The 17,053-nt window shown below is 53.7% G+C and overlaps 5 protein-coding genes across 5 annotated transcripts, besides 5 other annotated features; 2 read left to right on the forward strand and 3 right to left on the reverse strand.

The window, feature by feature from the left end:
• Positions 1 to 1,675: 1,675 nt before the first annotated feature.
• Positions 1,676 to 3,637, forward strand: ACLA_019110 (putative acid phosphatase; the record flags this gene model as incomplete). Its single annotated transcript, XM_001268631.1, has 5 exons — positions 1,676 to 1,765; positions 1,842 to 1,854; positions 2,088 to 2,316; positions 2,353 to 2,687; positions 2,772 to 3,637. 5 exons carry the CDS (start codon positions 1,676 to 1,678, stop codon positions 3,635 to 3,637), a joined length of 1,533 nt encoding a protein of 510 aa, XP_001268632.1.
• Positions 3,638 to 4,005: 368 nt separating this feature from the next.
• ACLA_019120 (ribonuclease Z) lies at positions 4,006 to 7,248 on the reverse strand (the record flags this gene model as incomplete). Its single annotated transcript, XM_001268632.1, has 1 exon — positions 4,006 to 7,248. The coding sequence occupies one exon, from the start codon at positions 7,246 to 7,248 to the stop codon at positions 4,006 to 4,008; it is 3,243 nt and encodes a 1,080-aa protein (XP_001268633.1).
• Positions 4,500 to 4,524: a microsatellite.
• A 1,034-nt stretch (positions 7,249 to 8,282) lies between the features above and the next one.
• ACLA_019130 (bZIP transcription factor) lies at positions 8,283 to 10,288 on the reverse strand (the record flags this gene model as incomplete). The annotated part of the gene is made up of 2 exons (XM_001268633.1): positions 8,283 to 9,187; positions 9,256 to 10,288. 2 exons carry the CDS (start codon positions 10,286 to 10,288, stop codon positions 8,283 to 8,285), a joined length of 1,938 nt encoding a protein of 645 aa, XP_001268634.1.
• Positions 8,904 to 8,950: a microsatellite.
• Positions 8,904 to 8,972: a microsatellite.
• Positions 9,580 to 9,613: a microsatellite.
• Positions 10,289 to 10,651: 363 nt separating the features above from the next.
• Positions 10,652 to 10,712: a microsatellite.
• Positions 10,713 to 13,241: 2,529 nt separating this feature from the next.
• On the reverse strand, positions 13,242 to 13,588 carry ACLA_019140 (uncharacterized protein; the record flags this gene model as incomplete). The annotated part of the gene is made up of 2 exons (XM_001268634.1): positions 13,242 to 13,406; positions 13,466 to 13,588. The coding sequence occupies 2 exons, from the start codon at positions 13,586 to 13,588 to the stop codon at positions 13,242 to 13,244; spliced, it is 288 nt and encodes a 95-aa protein (XP_001268635.1).
• A 902-nt stretch (positions 13,589 to 14,490) lies between these two features.
• Positions 14,491 to 17,028, forward strand: ACLA_019150 (ABC-F family ATP-binding cassette domain-containing protein; the record flags this gene model as incomplete). Its single annotated transcript, XM_001268635.1, has 6 exons — positions 14,491 to 14,559; positions 14,635 to 14,824; positions 14,888 to 15,091; positions 15,149 to 15,341; positions 15,391 to 15,496; positions 15,547 to 17,028. The coding sequence occupies 6 exons, from the start codon at positions 14,491 to 14,493 to the stop codon at positions 17,026 to 17,028; spliced, it is 2,244 nt and encodes a 747-aa protein (XP_001268636.1).
• Positions 17,029 to 17,053: the final 25 nt, after the last annotated feature.

The following is a 17,053-nucleotide window of genomic DNA, read 5'->3' on the forward strand; positions in this document are numbered from 1 at the left end:
GACCCATGCTATCGTTGACCGGGTGCTTGGTTCCTGCCATCCGCCCATCACGATACTGCTAGATAACTATCTAAGGGCTCTTTCATTCCTCAACCAAGTACCTCATTCCCTTTGAGGAGAGAGAGCCATTTTTTAGCTCCCCTCATGACCATCTTGTTCGCTGCGATTCTGGAAACCCCTGATTCATTGTATTATACTCTCCCTCTCACCTCTATTTTTTTTTTTTTTGCTTTCAAGCAACTTACAGCTATCTACCCTTTACTGCTTGTTTTGAAACAGCTAGTGAAGAAACTTAACGTCTATCACCCTTAAATCTTCTTATATATTCCAGAATCCCCTGTCCTCAACACCTCTTTGTCTGCCATGTAGTACTCACCTTCACTAATCAGGTCGGACTCTCAGAATCCGGTCAAGCCCTCGCCCGAGGGATCTTTAACCAAAAGGGGATTCCACCGGTATTCAGACCCCGGGGATAGTACAACCGGACTCTCAGAATCCAGTTGGCAAGGCGTTCAATGAGTTCATTGTCACCTTCCTGTCTCTCTTTTCTCTCCTCTCTCCTTTGTAACTATTATCCTACCGTTTCGAAAACGCAGCTGAGATCTCGGGGTATTACGTGCCCTGGAATCTGAGAGGGAGCGCCTTGACCATTATCGTCCATGCTCAAGCCCACGACGTCGTCCTCCAACTGAATCAGGTACCAGATCCTCTACGGTGTGGGCAGTTGGAGCCATGACCTCTGCGCTGAACTTACCTGGTCCAGAAGCACATCGCCGAGACCGGCGTCAAGCCGGCCATCCTCAGCTCAGTACGGGAGTCACCGCCATCCAAAGCATCCTTGCTGGCGATAAGGATCAGGAGCGGCTCGCTGCCGTGCTCAAGTGCTATACCACGGCGTTTGGTTATGTATGTCATGCATCTCGGTGTGGGGGTCAGCGTCGTCACGTTTGCGTTTGATTGGGGTTTGAGCTGGGTTGATATCCTGACGGTGAAGGAATTTTGCCGGCTATTTAGGTAAAGCCTCATCCTGGGACTGAAGGAGGATCAGGGCCGTGGACTCCACGGCGGAAAAGACGAGTATGGCGCAAATGTAAATTCACTCCTTCGAGCGGGCGCGGCGATTGCAGCATCTTGGTGAAGGGGGTCGAGGAACGATTCCTAGACTACGAGGATTGCACTTGATAGAATAGACTATTTCATGGAGAAGGGAAAGATCGATAAAGATAGACTAGATGTATATCCTTTAAAGTCTTGTATAGTACGTAGTAATAGTAAGATAGGTAGAGGAATCCAGAACTGAGATAGCGAAATTCAACGATACCTACCACTACCATCTCTTCTTCTGATTTCATTCAGGCAAGACATTCAAGACACACCGGCTAGTTAATTCAATTTACAGCATTACAGCGACTCCTCCATGACGCCCAAGAGTCAATCATCATCATGGATGACCCTCTGCAATCCATTCATTCATTGGCCGCTGCGTCTTCCACCGCCTCTCGGACAGCTTAATAGTTTGATAGTCAACGACTCGTCTCCGTCACCGCATCTATCCTTGCTCAGTCAAGCAATTGTTGTTGTATTTCCATCTTGTCAGAATTCGTCTCTGGAAACCTGGAGATTCTCGAGTTTCTCCCTCAGTCTATTCTTCACTGGCTCGTGAGGGGCGGTAACAATGACCACTCTTGTCCCCCGTGCGCCTTACTCCAAGGAAGAGCTCGAGAAGCTCTATCCCGAAGACCTGAAGCTTCAATTGGTGCAGGTGGTACGTGGAAGGCTCGGATCTCTACGGCTTTGGTGCAATTGACCTCTTGCTAATGATTCTTGTTGCAACTAACTAGTTCCTGCGTCACGGTACGCTATCGGTGCCCTCCCCAGACCATCTTCGGAGTCACATCCACTGAACAGCCAATTCCAGGTGAACGGACACCGGTTTCTTCGCGATTTCAGAATGTGAGCGATATGACCGCCCTGAGCCCATACAATGTGTGACATATCGAGCTGACAACCTCCCAAGGCTGGCCTTGCGCCGTGTAGGAACCCACCCCCCCCCCTCTCGTCCCGAAGCGCTTGAGCACCGTTGACAGGTTCCCCGCATACAGATTGGCCGTATTGCAACGTTGCGCGTCGGATGATTCAGATGGCGGCCAGCGAAAAAGATCTCTCCTCGTGGAATGGATTCCAATGGCGCAGGAAAATGGAGGCCTTTGGCGACAAAGACGAGGCAGTCGTGGCTGTGGGTGCGACGGGGGAGATCGAGGGCATCTGGCAAGTTTCCTTTTTCCACAGAGTTTTGCGCAGAGATATTGTCGGGAAGTGAGACTTGCTGACTGGCGCTCGGCCTGAACACAGCCAGCATGGTGAATTGACAGACCGAGGGCGGGAGACCACGTTTGCGCTGGGTCAGCGCATGAGACATCTGTATGTCGATCAGCTCGGCTTCATGCCCAAGATCAAATCGGACACGGAGGACATGTATCTTCGCGCGACGCCTATCCCTCGAGCCCTTGAGTCCCTCCAACAGGCGTTCTGGGGCATGTATCCTGCCAGCGCGCGCACGCAAGACTTCCCCCCTCCGGTGATTGTCGGGCGCTCCGTGTCTGACGAGACACTCTTCCCCAACGAGGGCAATTGTCGACGATTCAGGCAACTGGCCAGACTATTTGCCGACCGCGCAGCGAAGCGATGTACGTACTTCCCTTACTGCACTCTTGATGCCTGAGGAGAGTTTGCCGCCTGGTCTAACACACCCCGTCCTTGGACAAATACAGGGAACGAGACTGAACAGATGGACTACCTCAACAGCCTCTGGTCCAAATGGATGCCCGAGGCCTCTCCCCGCGTCGGCGTCGATTCCCACCCCCGGCTGTCCGGCATCAACGACACGATCAATGCGACAGACGCCCACGGCCCGGCCACCAAGCTCCCCGCCGAATTCTACGACAAGAAAGCCCGCGAGTACACCAACGACATCGCAGTGGACGAGTGGTTCGCCGGCTACGCGGAGAGCAGGGAATACCGCAAACTCGGCGTTGGCGCCCTGATGGGCGACGTCGTCGACCGCATGGTCAACGCCGCCGTCAACGGCGGCTGGCGCAGCGAGCGCTCCGCCTCCGCCTCCGGCACACACCCCGGCCAGGCCATCAAGTTCGCCATGAGCGGCTGCCACGACACCACCCTCGCCGCCATCCTGGGCAGCGTGGGCGCCTTCGACGACCGCTGGCCGCCCTTCACGTCCTCCATCGCCGTCGAGCTCTTCTCGCGCGCCGCCGACTCCACCGCTGAATCTACCCCCTCCACCCAATCAGGCCTCCTCTCCTCCCTCCTCAGCTCAACCACAACCACGCCCACAACCACAGACCGCACCCCTCTCGCCGACCTCCCCGCCTCCTCCCGCCAAACCCTGCAGAAGCACTACGTGCGCATCCGCTACAACGACCGCCCGGTCCGCGTGCCCGGCTGCGCCGCCAAGCCCGAGAACCACCTCCCCGGCGACGAGACGTTCTGCACCCTGGCCGCCTTCAAGGAGATCGTGGACAAGTACACGCCGCGCAGCTGGGCGAGCGAGTGCGTGCAGAATCTGGGCGAGGGGTTGTATGGGAAGGGGGATATGGAGAAGAGTGTCGCGGGGTTCTAGACTCGGAAATGGGGTGGGAGTGGGAAGTTTAGTTGGTGTAATTAATTAACTTGATTATATATATTTAATAAATTCTTTTTTATTTCCCGTTTGTTACGGCCGGAGGTTAAGCTTCTACCTGGATATGGGTGTGGGAACTCTGGATGTGGACGTCTGTAGAGTGGATGATTTATCTATCTATATAACTTTTTGACTCGGACTGCGGCTCGGACGATGTACCAGCGGCTGATACGCGGCCTCCATACTCTATCTATACCTGGATGTTTTATGTGTATACTTGTATACTCTCGACGTCGAGTGTAGACAATGTTTATGTTATGTAGATGTACACGTCGAACTGATATCCCTCACGCCTTACGCCTCACGCCTCACGCGGCACCGGCACCGGCACCGGCATCACCGCTCTTGGTCCGAATACTCGGACTCAAGCGGCGCGGGCTACTCCCCGCGCGTCCGCGTCCGTGTCCACGTCCACGTCCAGAACGCACGCTTTCATCGCCGCTAGTCGTCCACCCGCTTTCGCTCTCGCTGGCGCTCCACACCGACGGTTTATCCGCATCGAGGTCCATGGCTTGCCCTGCTGGCGCAGCAGGGGTAGGAGCAGGGGCAGCCCCGCCCTTGGCCCTCTTCTTGAGTTTCTTTTCGCGGGCGAGCGCGTCGGCGGCCTCGCGGACCTTGCGGTGCTTGGCGGATTCCTCCGCGGCGGCGCGCTCGAGGATCTCGAAGAGTTTCTCGATGGCGGGGGCGAAGGCCTGCGCGATGGGGATGTCGCCGACGCGGATGCGCATGTAGTCGAAGGCGGCGGTGACGGGGGCCTTGAGGGTTTGTGACTGGGGTTGGGGTTTGAAGGCTGCTGGTGGTGCGGCTTCGGCTTCGGCTTCGGCTTCGTCGTCTGGGACATCAAGGTTCTCGCGGACGGGTAGGGGGTTGTGCTGTGCTGTTGTTGCTGTTGATGCGGGACCGGAGCCTTGCTCGACGTGGGCGACTTTCTGGTATCGCTGGCTGAAGTGGGTGAGCACGACGGTGCGGGCGTCCATCAGGCGGCCCACTTCCAACGCTTCCGAGGTGGTCGAGTGTTTTTTGAGGACTGCGGACATGGCCATGTCGTCTTGGAAGGTGGCTTCGTGGATCAGCACGGTCGAGTCGCGGCCGATCGCCGCGAAGCTGTTCGACGGCCGGCAGTCGCCCGAGAAGGAGACCTTGAAGCTGTCCGGGAAGATCAGCGAGACGGCCATGGCGCCGCGGCAGTGCGGTACACGCGTGGTGAGGATATCGGTGAGGCCCGTGGCCCGCTGGAGGAGCGGGGTGAGCGGAGAGTTCTTGTCGTGGAAGTCTAGTGTGGTGATCTGCGGACGACTTCCGTCCTGTTCGTAACCGGGATAGGACCCGTCGTCGCGAGTGTGGCGGTAGGAGAGGGTCGTCCGAATGCTGCCGTTGGCATAATTGGGGAAGGCCACCAGAGGCACCAGCTTTCCGAAGCCGTAGTCCTCCACGCCCGCATATTCTTCCAGCCAACCAACCATCATTTCCTCGGAGATAACAAACAGTCGCTTGTCTGTGAGGATCTTCGACATATCGGTCTCGATGGTGGTGGTGCGGGGAACACCCTCCGGATAGTTCTCACGGAACCAGGCCTTGATCACAGATGCGGTACCCAGGTGGTGGTCGGCGTGAAGATGGCTGATCCAGATCATCCGGAGATTCTGCAGCACCTCGCGCAATTTCTTCGGGTCGTACATCCGCTTGAGCTGACCCAGGGTGTTCTCGCCGCAGTCAAGCAGGTAGTAGCCCACTCCAGGAACATTGACAAGGGTGCTGGAGACGTTCCGGTACTTGGACGGGGAGGACGAGCCAGTGCCCAAAGTGACAATCTCCACGTTGGCGCCCGGTAGGCCCTGGCGAAACTCGGCCAGCTTCTTTTGGAATTCGGGTTTCTGAACCCGCCGGCGGATGGCCGTCACCCGCTGCTCGATGGAGCGAGGGATCCGCTGCATTGTCTCCGCAGGATTGAACAGCGGCACGATCTCCGAGCGGCTCAGCTCGAACTTGGGTTCCATATCGATGACAAGACCGGGCTTGATTGATTCAAACGGCGAGTTCCGCACCATCGCCTTGGTTGTCTCCGAGTCGCATGTCGAAGTGCCCAGTTGTGGCAGAGTCTGGTTGTCGTGATACGGAATGGGATAATTCTCCCTGCGCAATCGAGCCAGGCGGATAGACGAACCTGCCACGCTGCCTAGCGCCAAGTAGTTGGGACAGTAGTCCGTGCTCGAGACAGTGTGCTTGCAGTGCGACATGCGAGCGACGAACTCGCGCAGTCGGGGATGGTCGCCTACTCCGGGACCAAGGATCCAAATGAAGGCTTCGAGCTGCGTAGTGACCGCGGGCGAATTCCACTCCGGCCGACCGACAAGATCATCAACGTACTCAGGAGTAGGCAGATCAATGATGGCCAACCCCTTGCCCAGGCGTGGTGGGCCAAGAACCATATCCGGACTGACCGTAGTTCCATCCTCGGCAAGCACCTTCTCGCCCTTAGTCAGGCGCGCAAAGTCGGGGCCTGCGCGGACTTTCAAAGCCTTCGCTTTGACGGGGTCAAATTTGCCTCTGATGTCGTGGTTGCGTACAATGTACGAAACAGCCTTGTGGCCCCGGGTCGTGGGAGGGAGCTTCTCGATGTTAGCGCCTGGCCAGGGCTGGCGTACCAGAACCTTGATGTCCGGAAGAGGCTCGTTGCTTCCAGGGGCAGGACCCTTGTACGGCTCCAGGTCCTTGGTCTCCGGGTTCCGCACAAACATGACGGCGGGCATCTTAACTTCGACCAGCGGCGTTTCAACGAGCGCGTCCATCCTCCACGACGAGTTGAACATGTCCGAAATGACAGACTGTCTCATGATCTGGTCCTGGGTGTGCTGATCCAGAGCTGGCTTGTCAACATCGCGCTCCTGGAACTCCTCATGGCTCCTCTTCCTCGGACGCGGAGGCAGCGGCGATGCGACTCGCGACTGCGGTGAAGGATGGATGGGCATGGCCCACACCTTAATATTGAGATCCGCCCAGGTAGGCTGCTCGAAGGGATCGGCCGCGTCGGCCGCACCGGTGGCATTCTTGGCCAGTGTCTCCGAGTCATACTCCTTCGTGAAGACCGGCATCCCCTTGCGGAAGACAAATCGGCGCGCAGTAGCCAACGTATGCGTCAGATTCTTCCCGCCATGGATCGTCAGCGACCCTCTCTCACTCTCCGCCTGTCCATCCTGCGGCTGCGCCGAGGGTTGCTGCTGTTTCCCTGACGGCGCAGGCTTCCCACCTTGCTTCAGGCGATTTGCCTCTTTCTCCCGCGCAGCCGTTTCCAGCGCACTCGCAGTGCTCGCCAGCCCGTCCGCCAGCGTGAGGATCACCCCGATCAAACCACCATTATTCGCCCATTCCGTCCGGCCGGTGAGGAAGATATCCGTGAGGTAGGAGAGCTTGATGCCGCGCTCTGTGCACGCCCGCTGGGTTCCCTCCGCGATCTGCCCGAACAAGTACCGCTTGTCGGGAAATTGGAGGATGACCGCCGTGCCGGGCGTGTCGGCGGTCGGCGTGGTGAGGACCTGGTAGTAGAACTTCATGGGTTTGCTTCCGGTGGGTGGATGGGGGGAGGGGTCGAAGCCGGAGTCTTTGTGTGCGGCGGGGTCGTAGAGAACGTAGTTCTTCTCGCGCTTGAACTCGAGTTTGGGCGCTTTGAGAACGTAGGAGTTGAGATTGATCGGACGGATGTCGAGGGGCCTGGGCCGGTGACGGCTTGGGTATGGAGACGGATATGCCGACTTGGGAGGCCAAAATTTGTTCTTGGAGGCGCTGCGATTCCCCTTGAACGATGATGCAGCCCTGTACAGGCAGGAGGGACCTGCCAGTGAAGGGGCAGTGCCGCGAAAGGCCCTGGTGAACAGCCTCCCGGAGAGAAGAAGGGAAGCCAATGTGGCTGTTGAAGGAAAAGCTTTCAACGAGGGGAAGAGAGGAAAGAAGCAATCATCGCATGGAAAAGATGGACTCAATGAGATTGCTCAAATCTATACTCCTACCACGAAATGATTTTGATTAGGAGGGTTTGTTGCGACGACTGTGAGTCAGGCTAGAAGAAGAAGTCGTCCAGATTTGTTTCGCCGCTGACAGAATCTTGGCGGCTGTCTTTGGCGGTGACAGAATTGGCACTTTGCATCCGGAGTAGACTGTCTACTATTACATTTATGTCCGTGTATTTGTTTGAAGGGAACCTCCGAGCTCTAGAATGTTTATCACTTTTATATTTATTTGACTAGCTCAATTGTTGGTACCTAAATTCCTGCCCAGAAGGATTCTCCGAATCCCAAAATCTCCCAAACAAGACCCATCCTCAAGAACACCGAAACACTCCCATGAAGCCTAGAATACCCACAAAGACAGTGATATGAAATAAGGAAGAATGGAAGAAGGCGGGTTGGACTGCGTTGACGCAGATGTACAATGTAAATGTCATAACAAAGGAAAAAAAAAAAGGACGTCGGTATCCTTAGGTGGAGATTGGTGTTTATTAGTCCGGCTCTAGACAAAGACAGATTTCGAGAACAAAATTTACAGAACCTGAGAAATGTCACAAAGCTGGTCGATCTTGTGGTATAAGGAATCACGAAAGATGGGAAGTCATCATGGAGACGCGTTGGAAGGCGGCCTCCATACTGTTGCAAAGTAAAACAAAGCGGGTCGCCGTAGCCTTGGCCTCGTCCGCGACGACCAGCTCAAACGTAGGGGTAGACTTTTCGGATTGAAGGGCGCAGGGGAACTCCAGGGAGGAGGTAGGAGTCATGTGAGTGGCAGGCACGTCGGCGAAGAGGGCATAAGCGGGATCTGACTCGTCGAAGTCGACATCCAGATTCTCGACGCCGACGGAGGCCTCCTCTTTCTGCACTTCCATGACTGGTGACCGTTCAATGACAGGGATCTCGTCCTTCGCGGAAGACATCTCTGGCAAAGATGTATTCAACAAGGTCGATGTCTTCCCTGACAGAATGTCGGAGTCGAGAGCAGGACCCTCGGGAACCTCCAGGACAGCAAAGACAGGTGTGTTGGCATAGGTCATGTCGATACCCGTGTTCCACGCACCATTGTTCATGCCGAGAGCAGAAACATCCATCGCTGGGTTGGGAACCATGACCATGCCAACCTGGGGATTCTGAGCCATGGGAAGGCTGTGGGCCGGAATGGCCTCGCTAGGAATGGTAGTTTGCAAGGATGGCTGAGGCACAGCTTGTGGTTGTTGTTGTTGTTGTTGTTGTTGTTGTTGTTGTTGTTGTTGCTGCTGATGTTGCTGTGGTTGAGGAGCCTGGGGTTGAGACTGAGCCACAGCCGGGACAGGCATGCCATTGACACCCATGTCGTCCAAGAAGTGGGAGAATTGTGGAGAAGACAGGAGCATGCGGGCGAGGTCGGTGAGACGAGCGTTTTCCTCAAAGAGTACACGGTTTTGAAGACGTAATTCATGTGCCTCATTAGTCCGCGCCGCGACCTCTGATTCCAGCTGGCCGATGTATTCTAGCGATTCAAATTAGCATCAAGGAACGCAAATGATTGTGATTTTGATAGAACTGATATCAGCATACCCTTCCGGCGAGATCGGAAAGCGCGGGCGGAAACCTTGTTGCGCAGCTGCCGACGTTCCTTGCTGCTCAACTTCTTCCCTTCCTCACTGGCCAGCAACCTCTCATCTTCATCCATGTCCTGTTCATCTTTCTTGAGTTTCGCCATTTGGGGCAGTGACGACGAAGGCGAAGGTGAGTCGTCCAGAGTGCCCATCGCATTCTGTCTCATTTGCTGCAGTAAGCGGGAGATACGTTCTTCGACAACATGATTGGTGACGGGAGGAGCCTGGTTCTGTGGAAGGCCCGGGGGAATTGTCGTCTGTTGCATCTGCTCTTCTACCCGGCGCTGCTGAAGCTGTTCCTGCTGCTGCTGCTGCTGGCGAAGCAATTCATGCTGTTTCTGTTGTTGGGCAGCCTTCGCTATCGCGGCTTGTTGCTGGTGCATTCCCGGATACATGCGACCGACCTGGGTGGAAGGGCCGGCGGGAACAACCTCATGTCCTCCAAGGGCGTTCGGATCAACGAATTGGCTCTTGCTGGGGTTCGGTGAAAAGTAGTAAGGAACCGCACCCATGCCGTCAGACTCCAGGTCCATTTCGGAAGGGTTGCGGGAAGACATGTTGTTGAAATCGAAGGAAGTGTCCTCGCGCTTCATGTGGCTGCTGGCAAACACATCGCCATTCATGGGGAAGGCAGGAGTCGCTGTCGTCCCGAATCCCATGCCGGCCATCTGGTTGAAGTTCATTGCATGGGCCAGCGCCCCTGGCGGCAGACCGGTCTGCTGCTTGTGCTCGTCATATTGGTGGCTAGGACCTTGAAAAGCGATGGGTGAATGGGTGTTGGCGGCAAAGCCCGCGCTTTGTACGTTGTTGGCGCTGAGATCTGCGCTGGAAAGAGCTGGCTGGCTGACTAAAGTCGCTTTCGGACGAGCGGGTTCTGCGGATGTGTAGGTGAGTTGGTCGAGGTTGATGAAGCTATCTATGTCTTGTTCGTACATGGTCGGCATTGGTGAGGTGGAGGAGGGTAAGATCGGATGTTCCGTCAGCATCGCCATTCTGATCGGTCTGAGAAGTTGCGCGTGCTTAAAAGAGGAGTGGAATGGATCGATGTAGGATCAATGTAGGATCATCTGAAGATTCGAAATGGCGCGTCGAGAGGAGATAGCGAAAGACGGTCGGAGACGTAAGGGAAAGGATATATGGGGGGAGGATAGCGAAGACTTGAAGTAAGGATAGAGAAAGATGAGTTCAAGGAAATAACAAAGAGGTCAATAACAGCAGTGGTTGATAGCGAGCGAAGTGGTTAAGTTGAGGATGGGGAGGATAACTGGAGATTGGCCGTGGACAGATTTATGAGGGAAGTTGCACCACGAGAATCGAAAGAAGTATTCTATCTAGAGTGAGTTCAACTGCAGTGGAGATGGATGGATGAATGGATAGTAGTTTAGATATGTAGGTAGGTAGATAGATTGATAGGTAAGTGAGATGACATGGATGGGATGAAGTTGAAGATGAAGATGAAGATGTCAACGTCGTCTGTGGATAGTAGAGACGGGGGAGGAGAAGTAAGGGCAACCATGAACGAACCTCAGAAGCAACCCAAGGGAGAACTCCAGTGACCAGTGTCCACTATCTAGGTACTACAGAGTACTAACTAGTAACTACTAAATGCTAGGTACCTTACTAGGTACGGAGTACTAAGGAGGTACCTCCACGCTAAGAGTTCATGGAAATACTCCGGAGTAGAAATAGAAACAGAAATAATCAGGTTAGGCATAGGCTGGCTTGCGCGTCCTCCGCTAATTCAGCGGGGCCCGGTGGAGTATTTGGGCCACAGTACAATTGATGATTGGGTGATTAATATAAAACAATACTACAGTAGGGCTTTCCAGTGCAGCCCCCCGAAGAAGAGGATCCACCTCTCCTGTTCACAAATTTATACAGAATATTATGTCCTGTCCATCAGATAGGAGATCTTCAGTACTACGTAGAGAGTTGAGATACGGCAGTTTGTTCACTTCAAGTCGATCACACCGATTCTGCAGAGTGCCAGTGAACTGCACGCATACATACCTAGTCTACTTCAGAAAGAGTACTACTACGTACTATCTTGGATCATGGTAGATACCTAACTAACTAACTAATTACCTCCAGAAAGCGACTCAGACTCAGATACTCCTCCGGACGACTACGGAGTACGGAGTATTTGAATATAGACTCCCCTCCTTTGGTAACACTTGCTGTTTCAAGTCTGTTTCTTGGGCAAAATCGAAGTTCCATCCCCTTTTCTCAAAACGATGGCTGCGGATAAGATATTCTCAATTTAATGATTGGTTGGGGGGGAGTGGAGTAGGTCCCCATCCAAGCCCTAACCAAGACTGCAGGTGGGGCGAAGAATGACGCCGGTGGCTTTTTGAGTTGGCCAATCAAATAATTGTATGGATTTTCAAAAATATCCCTTTCCAGCGTCGTCTCAAGAATAATATAATAATAATGGATTCAGTTGTGATGAATATTGATGTGCATATTTCGATGAACAGTAGGTAGTTCAGGAATCCAGGATAGCCTTTCTCTTCTTGAAGAGAGTACCTGGATATTCATGTCCAGAATATTATCCCGGGGGTGTTGATGGGCAACGGCTGACGGCATTCCAGCTGGATCACTTACTTTGTAATCGGAGAAGAGATCATTCCTTGATATCATCCACTCAGACTGTCTACTCCGAAGTAACTCCATTACAGAGTACACTATGGTGGATTGCCAGTGTCTTAGCATCAACCGGAAACAAAGCTTGGCACAGATCCCACAATGGACCAATTTCTGATGTTCATTCCTTCAGCACTACTTAGCTTTCACGATTCAATAATTATCTCTACATAGTAGATACTTTAGATAGTCTACTCTTCTGTCAAGACTCAAGACTTTAGACTCTAGACTTCTATCTCCAGTGGATATGTCTCGTCCCCCGTCCACGTTATTGGCATCTCAGCCACCGCCCACCAGTCCACCTTCAACAAGACAACAACCGCAAACGGTAAACAGACCAGATTGCGGAATACCCGCTCGACCCGGTATCGCTGGACTGCTGCTAAGCAGGCGCCACATTCAGGCTGCAAGATAATCCTCCAGATGATTGGATTGATTCTATTTGTCTTGGAGACGCAGTACTCCGTACCGCCGTCCACTGAGACTTGCATCATGCATGGTGCTTCGGTGTTAATATGGTCGAATTGGTGCAGAGTTTTGCGGACATACTCTGTAGTTAACTAGTCGGGCTCCAATCGCAGGGGTGGAGAAAATGATCGGATTTGATATCTTGGAAGCTATGGAATATGGATGTACTCCGTATGTACAATTGTACATACTCGGTCAGGATCCAATCTTCGTCTGCCTCCGCGTTTTAACGATATCCTCGACTGGATGGTCTCGGTTACGACCCATTCGTGTATCTACCGAATCCGCCCTATATTGTCAACAGTCTAGACTTTGTTTTCTATCCTTCCATCGACCGTCTCTGAGCGCCTAGACTAATCTCATGGCTTGAGCATTGAGCAGTATGCCTCCCAAGGCTGTCGCGAAACAATCAATGATCTATGGCTAGTCCAGCCAATATGCTGTGTCCAACTGAGTTGGAATTCATTCTGACCACCAAGTTTCAAATGAAGCTTCCAAGAACAGACATCAGAGTATATTTTGGGCGTCTATTGTGAGACACTCGTTGCATTTGAACCAGATTGATCGTCTCCACTACTATATGATCTTGTTCTATCTTGCCATTCTCCAAGGCTTTGCGCACTGAACATTGCTGACCGGAGCAGAGAGTGCATCGATACAATCGACTACCTATATTCATGTCGACTCAAAGGAACCACTGGCCTGAAATATGACATACATTGTCCAACCCCATAGGTCTTTACATTATTAATATACATCAATCAATTTAGCATCTCACTGAAGCCTTGCTACATCATGCCCTACATCACAGCATCGGATTCTTCCAACATCACTCTACTTCTCATACTCGCGATCCAGTGGGTGAGCAAGCTGGTCCTCAGTGAAGTGATATGCTCCCCTGGGGTTGGGGTTGGTCTCTGGGGCGCTGTACTGGCCCGGCTGGTTACCCCATGACACGTTATCAGTATCCGACGCCTGTCGGTCCGAGTCCACACCAATCTAGAGGTGTCTTTTAGCATCCGAGCATTCCATAAACCGTATCTCATGGGATAACGCACCTGTTGGCTCTTCTGATGGCTTGACGAATGGGGCTCAGGAATGATCGACTCCTGAAGCTCCGGGATGAGCTGCTCATCGGCCGAGTTGATGCCGCTGCGAAGGTTGTAGTTCTTGGAAGACATGTTGATAGTAGTTCGATGGGAGGAATGTGATGTTTGGTTGGGACAGATGGATAACTGGCTCGGGATTTATCGCCCTTATATGGCTGCAGATTGAGGGGTTCCAACTGTCATGAGGTCATGATAGTGTTATAGTTGACACCAGCCGTGAGAATGGTGCAGCAGGTGGTGATTCGACAATTCGAGACTTGGTGATGGTTGTGGTAGGTTTGCCCTTTGGGGATGTTCTGGGGATGAAGGTTGGCTGGGTTGAGCTCTGAATGGTTCATCTCGGGAAGTGGCAACTACTCTCATGGTCATCATATAGAACAGACCTTCCGAGAACCTGTCCAGTTATGATCTCAAAGATATCGATAGTCTAATATGATGTGAACTACTGAGTCTAGCTGACGTCTTGACAGTCAACAACACGTTTGTCACTTCGTATGTATGGTAGCCACGTGCCCTCTCTCAATAATGTACTTGGATGACCATCACAACTTTTAGATGTACTTTTCCATCCACTTTTTATTAAAGTCATAGAAAACACCTGCAGCTTGAATGCATTCCAGTTTCGTATCATGAATCATATCAATCACATAAATTGCACAATCCTTTTTCCTTCTCTAAACAAAACAGATGCCCCAAGCATCATGCCAACCGCTATTCCCCTTCCGGACCCCGCTCCCCATCCTGGAGTCACTTCTTCCTCTCATGACTCAACTGGTGCTGGGCAAATTCTTCAAGGAAATGATCTCCAGGATGGAGCTATTGGTCAAGAGTATTGCCCTGATGCCTTGGTTGATACATTTGCTCGCGTTGAACTTGAAGGGGCGGGATGGTGGTTCTATACAAACCTCGCCCCATCCTCTCTGCATTAGAACGAAGAGGCATTAAAAGACTAGCTTCCTACGATTACGTCCATCATGGCCTCCATCATAGCAACATGCAAGCAGACCAGATTCCATCTGCTAGACGATAAGCCGGCGCAGGAGGTATGCATGCGTATAAACAGCATCCCTTTCACTTTCCTTCACTTCTCTCACCCCGAAGTCAACTAACACATCCAGATCGATGTGGAAGGTCTCTCCATCGCTGTGGCAGGCTCACCAGACAGCGCCGCGGAGCCCGCAAAACCAAAGACAAAAGGGAAATCCAAGCTCAAGGCCGAGGCGCGGGAACTCATCGTCGATGCGCACCTGCGTCTCAAGTCCGGCGTGCATTACGGCCTCATCGGACGGAACGGGACGGGCAAATCCAGTGTGTTCTGAAACCAGTTTTTGGCTTACGATGGCGTTTGATGGGGCAGCTAATCTATTCCAGCACTTCTCCGCGCCATGGCTGATAAGCTGGTCCCTGGAATCCCGCATCCGACTCGCATGGCTATCCTGCAACAGACGGAGGGGGAGGACTCGGCCGACGCTTTTGCGGCAGAAAGTACGGAAGGAGCGAGGCAGGAGCTGCCTGTTCTAGAATATGTCATGGCTAGCGACCAGTTTCGGAACGAGGTTGTACGGAAGCTCAACTGTAAGTCGACTACCAGTGTGCTCTTGATCCGGGAGAGAGTCTGATATGATGCGGCAGTTCTGTCGAAAAGCTTCGAGACGGAGGATCCCATGGAGCCAGTGCGGGTGATGCGCAGGGTCCGGCACGATGAGGTTGAGAAGCAGCTGTTTCTTGCGCAGAAGAATGCAAGCCTGAAGAGCGGGGCGAGAGGGCTGCAGGCGCGGAAGGACTTGAAAGCGGCGGAGGCGAGATATCAGGCTTCGAAGGAGCTGTGCGTTGCCTGATTGTACACTCAAAGCAAGCGATCTGACTTCCTCTAGGTTGGACCACTCCGAATCCGACCAGCCTGTCGACCCTGAGGTGATCAAGAGCGAAACACAGGCGGCGATGGATTCCCTACAAGAGCTACAGGCTCAATTCGAGGCCGTGAGTGTGGTTAACTGGCTCGACAGCGGATGGAAGCTAAAGCAATACAGATGAAACTCGTTGATATCGAGCAGCAAGCTCGCCAGATTCTTCTCGGACTAGGATTTGACGAAGCAGCGCTGCGCAAACCTTTCCTGACTCTATCCGGAGGCTGGCGCATGCGCTGCATGCTGGCGGGCGTTCTCGTCCAAAACCCGGATATCATGATCCTGGACGAACCGACCAACTTCCTGGACCTACTAGGGGTGGTGTGGCTGGAGAAATACCTACAGCAACTGCGGGATACGTCCCCGATGACCCTCATCCTGGTCTCTCACGACCGCGACTTTGTCAACGCTGTCTGCGGGGAGCTCATCATCCTCCGGGACCAGAAACTGACTTACTTCCGGGGAAACCTGTCCGCGTACGAAAAGGACTTTGAAGAGCAGAAGCTGTACTGGGGCCGCATGAAGGAGGCGCAGGAGCGGCAGGTCGCGCACATGGAAGCGACGATCCGCGAGAACATCAAGCTGGGGAAGAAAAACAACGACGACAACAAGCTACGGATGGCCAAGTCGCGGCAGAAGAAAGTCGACAACCGTATCGGCGTTCAGGTCAGCGCCACCGGCGGACGATTCAAGCTGAATCGCGATCTGGTGGGCTACCATTTGACCGCGCGCGCCGAAATCGAAGTTCCCACGGACGAACGAGGCGCGTCTATGGTTCTGCCGGATGCGAGCGAGCTGCGATTCCCGGGTCCGCTGGTCTCAGCGGAGGAGGTGGTCTTCCGCTACAAGCGGGGTGATCCGCCAACCTTGAACGGCGTCGAGCTGGTGATGCACATGGGGGACCGCGTGGGGATTATAGGGCTGAACGGGTCCGGCAAATCGACCCTCATCCGTCTGTTGACGGGCGATCTGCCGCCTACCCAGGGCAAGATATCTACTCACCCGCGGCTAAAACTCGGGTACTACGCGCAGCATTCGATCGATGAACTGCACGAGGAAGGTCGCGCGGACCCCACCCTGACCGCCCTCGCACTCATGATGAAGCAGATCGGAGATACAGGCGCAGGCACGTTCAGCGAAGGCGAGGTCCGCGGCTTGCTCGCGTCCCTCGGTCTGCAGGGACGGATTGTCTCAGACGTGCCGGTTGCACGACTCTCCGGCGGGCAGCTGGTGCGTCTGGCACTTGCAAAAGTGATCTGGAACGCACCGCATTTGCTCGTTCTGGACGAGATCACGACGCACCTCGATTTCCACACCGTGACGGCTCTCGCGACGGCGCTCTCTGTGTTCAACGGGGCTGTGCTGCTGGTTTCGCATGATCGTTTCTTGGTGAGATCGGTGATTGAGGGGAGACGAGACGGGGAGCACAAGCTGGATGGTGAGTTTAAAGGGGTGGCGGAGGAGGAGGAGAAGGCAGATGAGGAGCAGAGGCGTAGACGGTCGGTATACGTGATGAAGTCCGGGAAGCTTGTAGAGCAAGCCAATGGGGTGGAACAGTTTGAGCAAAGTCTGGTGAAGAAAGTCAGGAAGATGTTGTCGAAGTGAGAAGGAGCAACACTAAAAAAACATG

Source organism: Aspergillus clavatus, genomic scaffold, assembly GCF_000002715.2.
Source record: "Aspergillus clavatus NRRL 1 1099423829805 genomic scaffold, whole genome shotgun sequence".
Taxonomy (NCBI): Eukaryota; Fungi; Ascomycota; class Eurotiomycetes; order Eurotiales; family Aspergillaceae; genus Aspergillus; species Aspergillus clavatus.